Source organism: Hoplias malabaricus, chromosome 17, assembly GCF_029633855.1.
Source record: "Hoplias malabaricus isolate fHopMal1 chromosome 17, fHopMal1.hap1, whole genome shotgun sequence".
In the NCBI taxonomy this organism is placed as follows: Eukaryota; Metazoa; Chordata; class Actinopteri; order Characiformes; family Erythrinidae; genus Hoplias; species Hoplias malabaricus.
In genome coordinates, this window is record NC_089816.1 from 3,408,845 (window position 1) to 3,426,865 (window position 18,021).

Consider the following 18,021-nt stretch of genomic DNA (forward strand, 5'->3'; position numbering starts at 1 on the left):
AAAATAAGATTTGAAACAAGTAGAGTAGAAAAAATATTTGCCCAAATTATATTACCATCTGAAAAACAGGGATAAATTAGGTCATAATGAAGTGTAATACAATTTATGTTTTACCAAATGGCCAACTCTCCGTTTATTTATTTTTCCAAATTTACTTGTTCTTTCCAACTAAACTTTTCATCAACGGTGATACACAAAAACTTTATACTTGACACTTGATTCACCCTAACAGCTGTATTTTTAGAAGAATCATTTTTTCTACCACTAGAAATAATAGAAATTAGCTTTTTATATTGCAAAATATTTTTTAAACCATGTGTCATAGGCAGTTAACATTTGCATTCATAATCAAGGAATTGAAATTTGAATGTGAAAGAACTAGCGTTGAATCGTCTGCAAACATTATTTTCTCACGTACCCCATAACTGCTGGCCTGTGGATTGAAAGCCATGCTCCATAAGTTGATAATATTGTTGCCTTAAGTTTTTGACGTAAAAACCTTGGCTTTTTGTATAAACCTGGTTGAAATGGTCTTTGGACACTGCCATTTCAAAGCCCAAGTTCTCTATTATGGCATTTAGTGCTTATTTCAAACATGATATGTATTTTAGCTCTTAAAAAATAAAAGTAAATAAATAAAATATACACAAAAAAGTGTGCTTTTTATCTGGAGGAGTGGCTTTATTAGCTATTTTTTTAGCGAAGTCATAAGAGGGATATTTTGTGGTTTATTCTTATTAATTATTCAAACTTACAAACCATAACCATTTTGCTCAAGTGTGAAACAAATAAACTATTGCTGATTTGCCGCTCTTTTAGAAAGCCATTATGCAAATATTACATAGCAATTACTTTTGCATAGTTGGTTATGTGGTTTAGTGAGTTCTGTTGGTTTTTAGATGGTTGATAGTGCTTCTGGTGGTGAACTGCATGAAGACTTCAGTCGTGAAAGTGTACAACTCAACAGAGATTTAGAGACAATGACTGAGGAAATGGAGAATATTTCAGGTAAGTTGGTGTTTAAGGGAAATTCCATTGATATTTGTGCTTTAAAACGTATCTCATATTTGTTTGACATAGATGGTTTCATTACTATAAAATATCCTATATATCTTTACATTAGTGTTTTAAGGTTTTGAGTTTGTGATCCGAAAATATCATCCAACACTAATATATATGTGGTTGAATGCCATTAAATCCTTGCAGTAATGTTCTAACATCTAGCCTAATGTTTTACAAACTATAGAAAACATTTTGCATCAAAGAGAGAGCAAACCCCTTATTATTAATTCATTCATTCATTATCTGTAAGCTCTTATCCAGTTTAGGGTCGCGGTGGGTCCAGAGCCTACTTGGAATCATTGGGCGCAAGGTGGGAATACATCCTGGAGGGGGTGCCAGTCCTTCACAGGGCAACACAGACACACACACACACACACACCCCTACGGACACTTTAGAGTCGCTAATCCACCTACCAACGTGTGTTTTTGAACTGTGGGAGGAAACCGGAGCACCTGGAGGAAACCCACACAGACACATGGAAAACACACCACACTCCTCACAGACAGTCACCTGGAGGAAACCCACACAGACACATGGAGAACACACCACACTCCTCACAGACAGTCACCCGGAGGAAACCCACGCGGACACAGGGAGAACACACCACACTCCTCACAGACAGTCACCCGGAGGAAACCCACACAGACACAGGGAGAACACACCACACTCCTCACAGACAGTCACCTGGAGGAAACCCACACGGACACAGGGAGAACACACCACACTCCTCACAGACAGTCACCTGGAGGAAACCCACGCGGACACGGAGAACACACCACACTCCTCACAGACAGTCACTCGGAGGAAACCCACACAGACACAGAGAGAACACACCACACTCCTCACAGACAGTCACCTGGAGGAAACCCACACAGACACAGGGAGAACACACCACACTCCTCACAGACAGTCACCCGGAGGAAACCCACACAGACACAGGGAGAACACACCACACTCCTCACAGACAGTCACTCAGAGGAAACCCACGCGGACACAGGGAGAACACAACACACTCCTCACAGACAGTCACCCGGAGGAAACCCACGCAGACACGGAGAACACACCACACTCCTCACAGACAGTCACTCGCAGGAAACCCACTCAGACACAGAGAGAACACACCACACTCCTCACAGACAGTCACCCGGAGGATACCCACGTGGACACAGGGAGAACACAACACACTCCTCACAGACAGTCACCTGGAGGAAACCCACGCAGACACAGGGAGAACACACCACACTCCTCACAGACAGTCACCCGGAGGAAACCCACACAGACACAGAGAGAACACACCACACTCCTCACAGACAGTCACCTGGAGGAAACCCACACAGACACATGGAGAACACACCACACTCCTCACAGACAGTCACCCGGAGGAAACCCACGCGGACACAGGGAGAACACACCACACTCCTCACAGACAGTCACCCGGAGGAAACCCACACAGACACAGGGAGAACACACCACACTCCTCACAGACAGTCACCTGGAGGAAACCCACACGGACACAGGGAGAACACACCACACTCCTCACAGACAGTCACCTGGAGGAAACCCACGCGGACACGGAGAACACACCACACTCCTCACAGACAGTCACTCGGAGGAAACCCACACAGACACAGAGAGAACACACCACACTCCTCACAGACAGTCACCTGGAGGAAACCCACACAGACACAGGGAGAACACACCACACTCCTCACAGACAGTCACCCGGAGGAAACCCACACAGACACAGGGAGAACACACCACACTCCTCACAGACAGTCACTCAGAGGAAACCCACGCGGACACAGGGAGAACACAACACACTCCTCACAGACAGTCACCCGGAGGAAACCCACGCGGACACGGAGAACACACCACACTCCTCACAGACAGTCACTCGCAGGAAACCCACTCAGACACAGAGAGAACACACCACACTCCTCACAGACAGTCACCCGGAGGATACCCACGTGGACACAGGGAGAACACAACACACTCCTCACAGACAGTCACCTGGAGGAAACCCACGCAGACACAGGGAGAACACACCACACTCCTCACAGACAGTCACCCGGAGGAAACCCACACAGACACAGAGAGAACACACCACACTCCTCACAGACAGTCACCCGGAGGAAACCCACACAGACACAGAGAGAACACACCACACTCCTCACAGACAGTCACCCGGAGGAAAACCACACAGACACAGAGAGAACACACCATACTCCTCACAGACAGTCACCTGGAGGAAACCCACGCGGACACAGGGAGAACACACCAACTAAGCCCTTATTAATACACTAGAATTCAGAATTAATGCAAATAAAATATTTGGGCATGTAATTTATCTCTTCATCAAGAAAGTATTTAGGGCCAATTTCTAACCTCAAATCACTTAAGATATTTATATCCATTGCATGTAGCATTATAGCATTCTGTAAGAGAACTTTTATTGTATGGAGTGTTTTATATTTTTGTTTCATATCATCACTATAAACAATTCAGACTCTAAAATGGTGCATTTCACACCAGTCCCCTCTGAGTGGCTTTCTTGATATCACCCAGATGATTAATTTTGCAGAAATTCTCAAAAATGGATCTTTAGTGCATCACAGTAACATTTTTAATTTCTCTTTACAGTGCGTTTGACTTTGATGGCGTATGATATGGTCGTATTGCGTACTGACCCTCAACTTTCCAAGGCTCACAAGAGGTTGGAGGATGAGTATCTTAAGTGCAAAGCTGTTATCTGCAAATCCAAATGAAAGAACCACGAAGACTCTGCAGTTTTAGATCAGAAGGAAAACAAGGAGTAGATGCTGATTTGGTTTTATGTCAGACCCATTGTATTAGATGTTTTGTTATTATTTATGTTACATGGAAATATGTTGAGGTTTGATTAAAAGTCGATTTTCCTGACACAAGATGAAATGTAAGTTGTTGTATTTGAAGAAATCAATAAAAGACATTTAAGGAATAAATACAGTTTGTTTGCCAGTGGTTTAATTATCAGTACGTACCGGAAATGGATGTGTTTGAAATGTTCTTTGCACTTCGTTGTTTATACTGTTCCATACTAAGTTAATTTACTTAAATTCATTCTACAAAATAATTTAAATTATAAAAAAAACAAACCCAGAACAAATCTGTCATGTTGTTTTTGGAAGGCTGTTAAATGTAGATGATACTGTCTGATAAAATTTGATTATTGTTTGTATAGGATCAATGACAGTGCAGCCTCAAGCTATTCATTTGAATGATTTGTACTGTTGTATTGCAGATGGAGAAAGCAGAAATGACTTCAGAGGGCAGTGAGAACTATGTCTCTCTCCGCCTGGATTACATCTTGAGAGAGCTGGATTCTATTTCTTTGTGTTTAGAACAGCTGGAAGGTGTGGACTTTTAAATTATTAATGTGTGTCTTTCACATATTGATGAATCTCATCTTTTTAGATGTACGTTATTATTTTTTTTTGAGGAATTTTGTTATTGGATGGTATGGCGGTGCTACAGTGAGTTTGCTACCACACAGCTCCATCATCCTGGAGTCATGGGTTTGAACCTCACCTCTGGACAGCGTTTGCTGTGGTTACCCTGTGTCTGCATGGGTTTCCTCTGAGTTCTCATGTTTACTCCCACAAGCCAAAAACACTTTGGGAAGTCGATTGGCTATACACAATCACTCAGCTGTGTGAATGTGTGAGAGACCATGTCCACATCCATGGCTAGAATTCAGACCCACTGATCAGAAATCAGTGTTGAATGACTTAATTCATTCATTATCTGTAACCACTTATCCAATTCAGGGTCGTGTTGGGTCCAGAGCCTACCTGGAATGATTGGGTGCAAGGCAAGAATACACCCTGGAGGGGGCACCAGTCCTTCACAGGGCAACACACGCAGACACATTCACTCACAACTACGGACACTTTTGGAGTCACCGATCCACCTACCAACATGTGTTTTTGGACTGTGGGAGGAAACCGGAGCACCCGGAGGAAACCCACGCAGACACAGAGAGAACACACCAAACTCCTCACAGACAGTCACCCGGAGGAAACCCACGCAGACACAGGGAGAACACACCACACTCCTCACAGACAGTCACCCGGAGTGGGAATCGAACCCACAACCTCCAGGTCCCTGGAGCTGTGTGACTGTGACACCTACCTGCTGCGCCACCCTGTGACCGCCCCTGAATGACTTAATGTTGGACTACTATCTTGATCAACATTGAGATAACTAATTGTACTGTATTCACATTGAAAGATCACTTGACTGTTGGTTCCCTAAAGAAAAAAAATATAACATAAAAGCACAGTAGAAATTTGAGGGTTTTCCTGTTTTCATAATGTTAGCCGGTCAGTCAGTTAGCTGGATTTGTCATTAGAGGCAATCCTTTACATGGTCCAGAAACAAATGGACAATAAAACAACAATACCATTTTAGCTCCAATCACAAAATCAATAAATGCAATCACAATAACAACAAAATGCTTTCAGAATGCAAGAGCCACACAGTAAATATACTAGAAAAGCAGCTGTTCAGTGTTTTAAGAAACCAAATATGATTCTCTTGGGCACTTTGCCAATTTTACTCTTTTCAGAGTGACACCTAAGGACAACTGATCAGAGACTATTAGAAGAAAATAGCAAAAGGATTTTCTTTTAATGCGTAACAATGCACTGGTTTAAGTGTCTGGTCTTGCAGAGTGAACGCAGGCATGTCCACCACAGGACATGGCTTAGTATAACAGAAGGATGACTCTTAAAAAAGACCTGATAAAAGAATGACAGTGCTGTTCCCTCAGGGCAGTGCCGTCTTTAGGTCACTTAGTGAAGCTTTCAGTTATGATGCAGCAGGTCACGGGCTTTGTAACCTGCTCTGAGCGAAACTCGCATTACACTGGTGCTGTGACCCAGATCAACATCTGCTGGTGCCTATCAGCCGTGGGGGTTGCTGTTGAGGAAAGGGAAGTTAAAATGGAGGTGAGCTGATATAAGATAAATATGATGAAGTGGAGGACACTTACAGAAAGACAAGACCCTGGGGAAGCACTCAAATCAGGATTTGGTTTTGAAACTAATTTGTGACATGGGTTGCTGCTGCAGTGTAATTTACTGAAATGCGATTTCTCACTTCATGGCCAGTGCTGAAGTTCACGTATTAATAGCGGTGAGGTAGAGTTTGTAGTTTACGTTGTTTTTGTGGTCCTTTTAAGTATATTATTAGAGGTATGTTCTGTTCTTCTGTTTTACACATTTCATAAATTATATGGTCAAATATATAATGGGAACAAACCTCACTCTAACTTATGCCAGAAATATTGGAAGTACAGGGTGGGCCATTTATATGGATACACCTTAATAAAATGGGAATGGTTGGTGATATTAACTTCCTTTTTGTGGCACATTAGTATATGGGAGGGGGGAAACTTTTCAAGATGGGTGGTGACCATGGTGGCCATTTTGAAGTCGTCCATTTTGGATTCAACTTTTGTTTTTTCAATGGGAAGAGGGTCATGTGACACATCAAACTTATTGGGGTTTTCACAAGAAAAACAATGGTGTGCTTTGGTGTGATTCCCATTGTATTGATGTGTATCCATATAAATGGCCCACCCTGTAGATCCAGCACTCCAGAGAAAAGATTTGCCCAATGCTAAGGGGCTTTTTACCTCTCTATCCCCACACCTGGCTTTGAGCCTGATGACCTCACAGACATGGGCTGCTGTGGATGCGGATCAATCATTCACAATTGGATATCAGAATCTTACTGCAAGGGTTTGCTACAGACTTTTGGAAATATAATTGTACAGTCTAATTATAAAGAAAATAATCAGCACTAACTCTAATAAAGATTAAGGTTAATGAGTGGCTACAGCTGTTATACCTGTGAATACCTGTTCTTGTTGAGTTGTTTGCTGCTTGAATACAGGTACAATGATAAGTCCAATTTGATGAGTGCTCACCATACAGCCAAATATTTAATTGTTTTGAAACCACGCAATTTGCAAGCGTGCAGGAGCTGCAGTTTTTATTGTCTGCTTTATTAACAATGTTTTAAAGTTATTCTAATTAAAGACAAGTTTGACAAATCAGAAGCAACTTTTTGTAATGATTTTTCTCTGAAATTGATCTTAATTTGTAGAAATATTTCAATTTAAATTGCACTTGCAATATTGGTCTTTAATAGTGTAATTTACAAAAGATACACAAAGAGTTCAGTCTTTTTTTTTCCAGTTCTTCTGTGGTCCTCCACTGTCATAAGTGATATTCTGCTCTCTCTTTCTTTTTGTTGTTGATAATTTGCTTTATAATTAGACTGTGGGCGGCACGGTGGCTCAGCAGGTAATGTCGCAGTCACACAGCTTCAGGGACCTGTCTGTGAGGAGTGTGGTGTGTTCTCGCTGTGTCTGCGTGGGTTTCCTCCGGGTGCTCCGGTTTCTCTCTGGCTTGTTTATGTTCTGAAGTGCAGTGTTTTTTAAGGTGGAACTGTATAATTGAGAAGTGATTTGGCTGAGGTTTAACTTGTCTGTAAGTTTTTATTCACTGTTTGAATGAACACAGATACTCATTTATAATTCTATTTGTTTAGTATCATTTTCTGTAATGCAGTTTGCCATCTCCCAAATTTTGTAGACATTCAACCTTATAACAAAAATAAGTCAATAGACCCACCTATAGAGCAGGTACAGAGCAGTATCCTCATGTGAGTTTGTGCTTTTAATGTTTGTCTGAATGTTTGAATGTGAGTCTAAAAAAATGATAGATTTCTGCCATGAGAGCTGAGAGAGAGAGAGCCTAGCATTCCTGACCGTGACAGTTTTTTTTTATTATTTACTCACAGTAGATTTCATAAACACATTAGACCGGTTTCAAGCATGCAAACAATCATAAAATGTGTTTTTTAATTGCAATAATGAATGTCACCTTTAATACAGTGGCTCTAACTTCTTTCTTATCTCATAACTTTCATAATTTCTTTTATTTCCAGTGAAGGCTCAGCTGCTGCAGTGTAAACTGACTGTGGGTTTTACACACCCTGATAACTTCTCATTTCTCCATGATGTTGGAGAGGACTCAGCATGGATGACAGCAGTTCCAGAAGTAGAAAAGTAAAGAGGTAATCTCAGTGACACGGCAGTTCAGTTTTCAGTTACCTTTATTTACATTTCTAATAACAAGGGACGTTAAACATTAAACAAGCATTCAAGTATAAAGATGAAAGTATTGTGATAAAATTCATATCTTCAAACAGTAAATGTTCCTGACATTATAAAAAGCCCACTTTTATAATTTATTACACAAATACGAAAACTTCATGCCAGTGCCCAGTGAAACAAAAAAACATTCCTTTAAAGAACGAGTGCCGATGTCGAGGCTCTTAGATTAGATTTCCATTGTTCTTCAGAAATGTGGTTTTAACACCATGCTGGATGCATTAGACAGCATTCATGCTGAGCTCCCATGCCACGATCCATGGCATCTATCAGCAGTAGTTGTGTCTTTGTGTGGTGTGTGACCATGTCTCTCACACTGGGAAAAGTCTATAGCATATAAACCATGACCCAGAATATATATTAATATTAAATAAGAAGTGGCAGTGTTATGTCATACACATTTTCATCATTTTGTTTTTGTAAAATGCATTAAAAATAACAATATTATTATAATTTTTTATATTTCTCCATCTTTTTTTGTGGGATAGAAGCATGTTTACAACTGTTACATCACCTTTACTTTTAATGACATTATTTTATCATTTGGCAACTGAGAATACTAAAAGTATTAAAAATGGAATTTTTGCCCATTCTTGCGGATACTAGGCTTAAGCTGCTTCTGCATCTGATTCTCCTCTTTATGATGTGCCATTGAAGACACGTCAAGCACACACAGTCTGCTGCTACGAAGCTAAGCTTTTATCTTGTTGAAGTAACTGGAATTCACATGAAAGTATGTCCACATCATGGTAGCTTCCAATATACACTTCCACACACTCAAGTAGTACCTTCACACATAGGTACGTCGCCAATGTGGCAGTAACAGCTGCATCTCCTATAATGTGCTATATTGGCTTTTGCAGTTTTCCATGATAACAGTCTGGGTGGATCCTTCATATTTGGTACAGAGGATTCTACCTGCATTTCTTCCAAAATCAAGCTGAAGTGTCTAAAAACATATCTGACCACAGCAAACTTTTACACTTTCTTTCGGACTATCTGAGATGAGCTGGGGGCCAAAGAACTCTGCAGCTTAATAAATAAATGTAATAAAGTTCCAGGATGCATTTCTTGATTCACTAGCAGACTGTGTTAAGTGACATCGATTTTCCCAAATGCTTTTTATTTATCACAATAGCATCATGATTTTTTGTCTTGGAGCTGCCGCTACACTGAAGTTTTCACAGACTCCTAACTATTATCACCAGTAGATTGACCAGAGGAGGATAGGTCACCCCTTGTGAGCCTTGGTTCCTCCCCAGGTTTCTTCCTCAGCTCAGAGGGAGTTTTTACTTGCCACTGTCGCCTATGGCTTGCTTTCCTGGGGATTTTTTTTGTTGACAATTTCATGTCATGTCTGTGAAGCTGCTTTGTGACAACATCAGTGGGTCCAGAGCCTACATGGAATCATTGGGCGCAAGGCGGGAACACACCCTGGAGGGGGCGCCAGTCCTTCACAGGGCAACACAGACACACACACATTCACACCTACGGACAATTTTTGAGTCCCCAATCCACCTACCAACGTGTGTTTTTGGACTGTGGGAGGAAACCGGAGCACCCGGAGGAAACCCACGCAGACACAGGGAGAACACACCACACTCCTCACAGTCACCCGGAGCGGGAAACGAACCCACACTCCTCCAGGTCCCTGGAGCTGTGTGACTGCGACACTAACCTGCTGCACCACCGTGCCGCCCTATTTTGTTACAGACTTTTGGATATATAATTGGACAGTCTATTTATTCAGTTATTCATTATCTGTAACCCTTATCCCATTCATGGTCATGGTGGGTCCAGAGCCTACTTGGAATCATTGGGCGCAATGCAGGAATACACCCTGGAGGGGGCGCCAGTCCTTCACAGGCCACACACACACACAAATCTACCTACCAACGTGTGTTTTGGACTGTGGGAGGAAACCGGAGCACCCGGAGCAAACCCATACTGACACAAGGAGAACACACCACACTCCTCACAGACAGTCACCCGGAGGAAACCCACGCTGACACAAGGAGAACACACCACACTCCTCACAGACAGTCACCCGGAGGAAACCCACGCAGACACAGCGAGAACACACCACACTCCTCACAGACAGTCACCCGGAGAAACCCACGCTGACACAAGGAGAACACACCACACTCCTCACAGACAGTCACCCGGAGGAAACCCACGCAGACACAGCGAGAACACACCACACTCCTCACAGACATGTCCCTGAAGCTGTGTGACTGGGACACTACCTGCTGAGCCACCACAGTCTAATTATAAAGCAAATTATCAGCACTAACTCTAATAGAGGTTAAGGTAGATAAGAAATTGTGGATGCAAACGTTCATAACATTTGTCCTGGACATTACTCAGACATTTTTCTGGCTAGCCACGTAGTACAAAGTCTGAGTAATGTCTGAGAGAGTGCATGTGTCTAAAGCACATGGAACATTTCAAGCTGTGAGAACATGTCTGACACAGAAAATCTTCAATTGTTTGCTACTGGTGTGTAAGGACAATTCCGGAATATCTCTGGACTTTATACTCCAGACATTTTCCAGAATGCATATGTGAAAACAGCTATGGAGTACTGTCTGATGACTCAATGGTCACACACATTCAACAGTGTTTTCTGGCCTCATCATACACAGAGTAAAATGTCTGTGGATTTCTCAATATTATATAATGTAGACTTCTCTTTTTGATGGATGCTTATATATTTTTAATATTCACCTTTTACGTGTTTTAAAATACAATGTTACTTATGATGCCTCTGTCCCCCAATTTTTAGGGTGCTCCCTTCATCAAATACAATTTTGTTTTAGATGGTCAGCTGAAACTTGTTTTTATTGCATTTTACAAAACTTTTCAGAAAATAGGGGTCGCTTTTACCTCTGTTCCACTTAGGCCTGTGCCCAAAGAGTAGCCTTCTTTGTTTCCAAGGAAACGAATTTGGATGTTGTACACTTTTTGCTTGTTCAGTACCATCAGTGTATATGGCTGATCCAGGAAGTTTTTGGAGCTGTCTCTTATGAGGAAGGTGCCATCCTGAGTAGTGGCAACAAGGGGTTAAAAAGTGTTGTTTGTTTTTATGTTGATTTTGAAAAGGATTTTGAACCTATGACACTAACCTTGTTTATTCTTCTCAGGCAGGCTTCAGCTTCCCCTCTTTTCATCGCACCTACATACCACTGAGGATCCATGTCCTGCATTGAGATATTTACGGTTTGGCATTTCTGATTCCAGATACATGATGTTTATTGTGGATAGTTAGACATACGTTAGACAGTCTATTTTGTGATTTAGTGGGTTTAGTTTACCTTCTGTTTCGACTGGTTGTCAATGTGTTACAGTATTGCCCTCTTGTGGTGAAGACTAACAACTAGCAAACTAACATGTAGTTTTATACGTTATTTAATCACTTTTCCTTAAAATCATTAATACTGCACCTACCTGTTCGTTCTGGAAGTTTTGGGCCAGTACATTTTGTTGCTCAGAGAAACCCACTGAAGAGCTCTCGATCTGACTGGAAACCAGCCTGAGACAAAAATGTTTCAGAGCCAGTTCATGGTTTTCAAAAAATTAAATTAGGCTTCATTTTGATGTTAATTTAATTTACCTTGTGGCAATTTATAAACCTCTGAATTTGATTGTAATCCATACCTTGTGTTTGTAGGGTGGCATCTTGCTTCTGCAAAAATGATTAAATCCATTTTTAATATCAACATTTTATAAAGATATTTATTCCTAAGTTTGAGATGAACCATAGAAGTTTCCCTGTTTAGAGATATAATTAATAAAGGTGAAAACAAGTTATACCTGTGATATTTGAGCAAGGTTTTGAGACGTTTGTAGTGCGAGGTTTGGTCCTGCGGTCAATTTGAGGTGCTTCTTTAGATGGCTTGGCTGCAGAGATAAAACATTCCGCAATTTAGAGTAATTACAAGAAGAATCCCTTTAGAAAATAAAAATCTTACCTACATTTGGTGACAGATTTTATGGGTCTGTGTGGGGATGGATCAATTCTTGGAGCTTTAGGTGTCAGCATCTATTAAAATAAGTAATTAAAGATGAGTAAAAACTATATCAGTTCCCAACATGAGAGGCGTTAATGTAAAAAAAAAAAATGAAATGAAAATATTAGCTATTATTAATACATCTTTTCTACACTTACTTGAGGTTTGGCCGTGGCAGGGCGTGTCAATGTGTCTGGTCGTTCTGGCGGCCTTATTTTCGGACACTCGCGTACGCTATCTAAGCACAGCAACAGAAATATGAATAATAGGCAATATTAATGTTTATTTGAAATTGTGCAAGCTTTGGCGCACATGGCAATAGAGTGTCCCCTCTACAATTATTATAATCCCTGGTAAAGATGAATAAAAGAGGTTATAAAAAGATCATCTGTAGGTGACAGAGCTCAGTCTCACAATGGGGAAAAGATAACATTTCAACATAAAATGTAAGTACATTTAGTTTGGGGAAAGCCTTCATCAAGAAATAAAAGTGTATATTTTACTGAGTGTCCAGGAACTTTCTAGCAGCAATCTGTAATCACTGGTTTATACACCAACAGCCTTAACAATATGAGAACTCCTTGCTTCTGCACTCGCTGTCCGTTCTCTCAGATCCATTGAATATAGAGCAGCACTTTGTAGTTCTACAATTACAGACATCTGAATCTTAAAATTTGTTATTTTCCTCCTTTCACCCTGTTTTTTATAATCATCCTCAGTACTGCACTGAAACTGACCTTGTGCTAGTGTGTTACTGAGTAGATCAGACACAGCAGTGTTGTGACGATTCTTACACATCTTTAGGTAACTGTGAGTAGTTAAATAAGCTGCTTAAACAGTGTGCACTTCTTTGTTCTTTGGAGCAGCTGCACACAGCCTAATGTCACTGTGCCCAATGTCACATGAAGGCTAGAGGGGTATAAAGGCCATATACTGTACAGGATGTGGTACTAAAACAGTTTTGCATACAGCACATGTAATGAACGATCACCTATATAGTCACTGTTGTCCTTAGACTTGACAATGCGGAAATGGCTTGGTATTTCACTAGCCGTGTCACTAGGGGGCAACTCATAGTCATAACCATCTTCTTCATCAGATGGACAATCCTCAGATACTGCACAAATATAGGTGTCATCAGGGTTATTAATATCTGGGTCCTCATAGTCTTCATCACTGTCCTGTTCCTGTAAACACATTAAAAATGTATGGTTTGGAATTAAATATCTGAACTGAGTGAATGAGTTAAGGTTTATTTTTTTGTTGTGAGTTTGGTTTAAACTTACATCCTCTTGTGATTCCCAAGTTTCACGTCCCAGTGCACGTCCAAAGCCTTTTTAGAAAAACAAAATTAAAATCTAAGCATGACACGTGTGAATCCAGTTTAGATATGGGTGGAGTAAACTGGAACGTTCTGGAACATCCAGCATCTGTAAGCACAGGTGTTGTGTACATGTGTACCACTCTTTTTTTAAATTAAATGTTAAAGCTTCAAAGCCTGTGATGGGTGATCACTATACTTTACTGGCGCAAAGGGAAATGGCCCAGAGTGTCAATAAATGTTATCTGCAATAAATGTAAGCTAAATAAGTAAAACTGTGGCTGTGGTTAGAGTTACCCGGATTTGGAGGTGGTAGAGGTTTTAATCTGTGAAATAAAATGTAGATTTGAAAGTTAGAAAACACATTACCAAAGAAAGACATTTGTATTGTGTGTGTTTATATGATTAAATAAGTTAAAGGAATGGATTCTAAAGCTCACCGTTGAAAAAAACCCTTATTTTTTCCACTCTGGTTAATGTCATTGCAGATTTTTGTGATAAGTCTTTAAGGCATAAAACATAAAAAAACAAACACGACAGTTATGTCACACATCCATTTAGATTTAAAGGTGGAAGTGGATACATGAAGCTGACAGTTAAATGTAGGTTCCCAGTAAACATTTAGCCGTTGATTCAACGTTGAAATAACGTAATGACTGCGGTCTAATCAACGTTCTCTTAAGGTTGAAAATGAAAGTTGAAAAGACGTCCAAACACAGACATTGAAAAGACGACTATTAGACGTATTTTGGACGTCCATTGACGTTATTAATTGGTCCCGAAATAAATGACTTGTATAAAACGCGTTTTGGACGTCCACTGACGTTATCGATTGGTCACCACTTAACAAATTTATTACGATGGATTTTGGACGTCCGTTGACGTTTAAAATATGTCCTTGACTGACAGACTACTTTTAGACATATTTTGAACGATTTTGATGAATTTTCCTTGTTTACTGGGTTTGTTATCAAATGTACCATGTATTTTAATGGGGACTCATCCTCTGTTCTGGTTGTTTGGCACATAACAAGGCCCAAAAATATGCTTCTTGCTTTACTATACAGGCTAAAATCAGTGGTGATTGGTGCAAGTGTATCCTAATACTTACGGCACATGAACGTTGGGGAACTTCTGAAGGTCAATGCTTGACATATCCTGGAGCAGTATTAGGGAGGTGAGTTACTGTCAGCTTATTTTAATAGGTATACAATGTTTTTTGTCATTGCTTTGTATTGTTTTTTTGTCTTAAATAAAAAAAATATTGATGTGCTCAAAGGTTTGTCTACAGGATTTTAAAGGCAGTTGTCCCCTCTGCTGCAGTAAACAGCTTCTACTCTTCTTAGATACCCTCAGACGAGATGTAGGGACATTGCTGTGAGAATGTCATAGCATTCTGCTACAAGATGTTTAGTGAGTGGGTACTGAGTTCTGGATCATAATCAAAACTCTAGGTCACGCCAAAATGTGTGGACCTCTGTCAAACGTAAGTTGTAGTTTTATAGAGCTTCGTCACTTTAGTGAATATTTCACTGCACCACAGCACCGTGCTAAGGGTCTTAGAATATGCATTGAACCAAGAACTTGGGCATTTGTGCCTCATCCAGAGCATCCCATGCTTTTGTAATTATTATATAATTATATTATACAAGTTTGAATATCTAAGAAAAGTCACGGTGAGTTTCATTTGTTAATACCATTGTGAGTCCAGGTGTTCTTAAATTAAAACATGAGTGGTAAATGATAAATGAATATACTTCAAATTCAATGTAAATCTGCCTTTAGTAAGTCATTATCTGAAGTAGCTTTCTTGTAAGGTTTATAGAAGATAAGAAGTCCTACCAAAAACCTTGCACCATTTATGCCACTTTTCTTCACAACTGTGTCACAACCAGACAGCCTCATCTACAAACACAAACGTGTGAAAACACATTGGCCTTCAGAAACACTCACTTATCTCAGATCATTTTCATGTTTTCTTTACAGTTACTTGAAAAACTTTCTTTGCTTGTTGTCTTCTCTAAAAATGATGACATATGAACTATGTTTTAAAATAGTGAACACCCCCAGATAGTGCCCACTAAACAGCTAACATCTGCTTAGAGTAAAAATAAATAAATAAACCAGGAAACATGTTGACAGTAAAATGGAACAAATATTATATAATATTTATAATTGAGTTAGTTTATTTATATGTAAAAAAAAAAAACACCTATGCATAAGTAACACTGAATATTCATCTGATGTTCTACCTATAATTGAGACATTTAATATGCTATCTACTTTATACAGTGCAAAAGTCTTAGGTGCTAAACAATTTTTAAAATCAGGTTACATTGGAATAACATTAACCCCGGAATAAATAGAAATGAACACTAAAGTAGAAACTATCAATAATATGTAGCTCTCAGGAACGTGGGTAATGTTTTGAAGCTAATTAGAAAAACAAGTGTCTAGTTTTCAAATTCGATTCATTGCCCCCAGCCACTGCATCCTTTTGTTTACTCCTGGATTAATTTAATGAAACATTTATTATATCGTCCTGGATGATAGCCACAGGTGGTACAGAAGTTTGGAAACGGTAAAGCCAACACTTTAACCTACAGAAAATCATTACTAATTCTATTAATGATGCTTGTATTTACTCTAAAGGACTAAATATTTTCAGAACAAAATCATTCCACTAATTAAATTGGCTCTGTATGTAATCTCATGTGCCTAAGACTTTTGCCCAGCTTTATGTGACTATTTTGAAAAACCCATAAATAATAATACAGATTCTTCTTTTTTCTCAGTGTTGCGAAATATGAAGTAAGTTAAAGTGTCTACTCATACTCACTCTCTTTAGGTAGTCAGCTAGACGTTCTGTGTTCCAGCCCATAACTTCTGACCTAGAGGGAATGTTGCCCAAATTCATTGTGGATGGCTTATTAATTTTGCAGGAGTAACACAATAATGACTTCACAATTGTAAAGGCCTTCCAGTTACTGCTTAAGTTATTCTTCTAACAGCTCATGTAGATCAGTGAGAGTAAGACTCATACAGCAGCCTCTCCTTCCTTAAACAGAGGCTTTCATTAGAGGAAGTGCTGTGTCATAAGTTATTTTAAACTGTCTGCATATAACAACCTTAAGAGGCTCAAACCGCCAGGGCATATTTCTAAATGTGGCGTTTTGAGGCTGTGCATTTCAGATGCATTTAGCATACACATGTACTGAAAGCCGTGTGGACATGTTCAATATAAACTGCATGTTTCATGTAGCTAGTAAAAATAAAACTTCTGTTGGCTTCTAACTTTCAGTTCTCACCCTAAAACAGCACTTTATAAATATTGACCGTTGATTTAATATGGATGCTTTTTATCATAGAACTGATCTTTAATCTTATTTCCTGAAACATTTTACATTATTAAACTCACCAAAATGTAACTACACTGAAGGTAACAATGGACTGCATGGTGGCGCAGCAGGTAGTGTCACTGTCACAGCTCCAGGGCCCTGGGGTTGTGGGTTCGAGCCTTGCTTCAGGTGACTGTAAGGTGTTTGGTGTTTCCTCCTGGTGCTCCAGTTTCCCCCATGGTCCAAAGACACAGTTGGCAGATGGATTGGCTACACAAAAGTGTCCATAGGTGAGTGTGTGTCGCCCTGTGATGGACTGGCGCCCCCTTCAGGGTGTGCTCCCACCTTGCGCCCATTGATTCTGGGTAGGCTCTGGACCCACCGTGACCCTGAACTAGATAAGGGTTACAGACAATGAATGTAATAATGCTGAAAATATATTTTCTATCCAATTAAAAGAAGCTTAGTTTATGGCTAAATGTAACTGATACATTTATGTTGGGAGGGTGATTTACTTGTTTAACAAATAGATTTTTGTAAGCATAGCTGTTTTATAAACTGTCAAAATATAGGCATTGGAGAACAACATCAACAACAAAAATACCTAGTCCATGTAAGGTATATGATATATTTACGTATGGCTTTTGTACTTGTCAGGTTCAAACTAAGCTTCATTTATGCAAAACAAAATCTACTACATAAATAACTGTTTTTTTCTCTGTACTTATCTTGCATTTTCAGGATCGAACACTCACTAAGACAAGTTCATTGTGCAACAAAATTGGCTAAATATAATCATTCTAGTTTTGATTCAGAAAAACAAACAACAAAACAATGGTTTGGAATCTCTACAGTAAAAATGAAATATTAAAATAGGAATTACAAAACTATACAAAATAAAATAGGTCATTTAAAACATATGTTTGTCTAAAAAAGACAACAAATATCCAACGAATATAACTTTTAACAAGAAATTTGTAAATTGGTAATAAACCAGTAAGAAAAATGAAAGAATTTAATATAATATCAAACACATTAAAATATCAGAGCGTCACTCCGTTTATGCT

The 18,021-nt window shown here is 39.6% G+C and overlaps 2 protein-coding genes and 1 long non-coding RNA gene across 3 annotated transcripts in view; 2 read left to right on the forward strand and 1 right to left on the reverse strand.

The window, feature by feature from the left end:
• syce3 (synaptonemal complex central element protein 3) overlaps positions 1-4,033 on the forward strand; it is a 4,969-nt gene extending 936 nt beyond the window's left edge. The window contains exons 2-3 of the mRNA XM_066649535.1: positions 900-1,008; positions 3,704-4,033. Of these exons, the coding sequence (XP_066505632.1) occupies positions 900-1,008; positions 3,704-3,828 (234 nt within the window). The 3' untranslated portion in view covers positions 3,829-4,033. The remainder of the gene's footprint in view (positions 1-899; positions 1,009-3,703) is intronic.
• A 303-nt stretch (positions 4,034-4,336) lies between these two features.
• Positions 4,337-11,674, forward strand: LOC136673995 (uncharacterized). The gene is made up of 3 exons (XR_010795989.1): positions 4,337-4,455; positions 8,060-8,188; positions 11,429-11,674. It is a non-coding gene; the product is annotated as an uncharacterized lncRNA (long non-coding RNA).
• On the reverse strand, positions 8,256-16,606 carry lcp2b (lymphocyte cytosolic protein 2b). Its single transcript, XM_066649825.1, has 15 exons — positions 16,456-16,606; positions 15,459-15,521; positions 14,728-14,774; positions 14,057-14,119; positions 13,914-13,942; positions 13,582-13,628; positions 13,287-13,482; positions 12,454-12,533; positions 12,261-12,327; positions 12,099-12,185; positions 11,943-11,970; positions 11,733-11,817; positions 11,411-11,485; positions 11,172-11,327; positions 8,256-8,612 (listed from the first exon to the last, which is right to left on the reverse strand). Exons 1-15 carry the CDS (start codon positions 16,531-16,533, stop codon positions 8,487-8,489), a joined length of 1,227 nt encoding a protein of 408 aa, XP_066505922.1. The 5' UTR covers positions 16,534-16,606; the 3' UTR covers positions 8,256-8,486.
• Between the last annotated feature and the right edge of the window lie 1,415 nt (positions 16,607-18,021).

Excerpts from the sequence above, each read along its gene's own strand:
- lcp2b (XM_066649825.1), bottom strand. The coding sequence starts at position 16,533 with ATGAATTTGGGCAACATTCCCTCTAGGTCAGAAGTTATGGGCTGGAAC. Across the intron at positions 13,943-14,056 it reads AATAAGGGTTTTTTTCAACG|ATTAAAACCTCTACCACCTC; the intron begins GTGAGCTTTAGA and ends TTTATTTCACAG. Across the intron at positions 11,971-12,098 it reads ACCTTGCTCAAATATCACAG|AAGCAAGATGCCACCCTACA; the intron begins GTATAACTTGTT and ends TCATTTTTGCAG.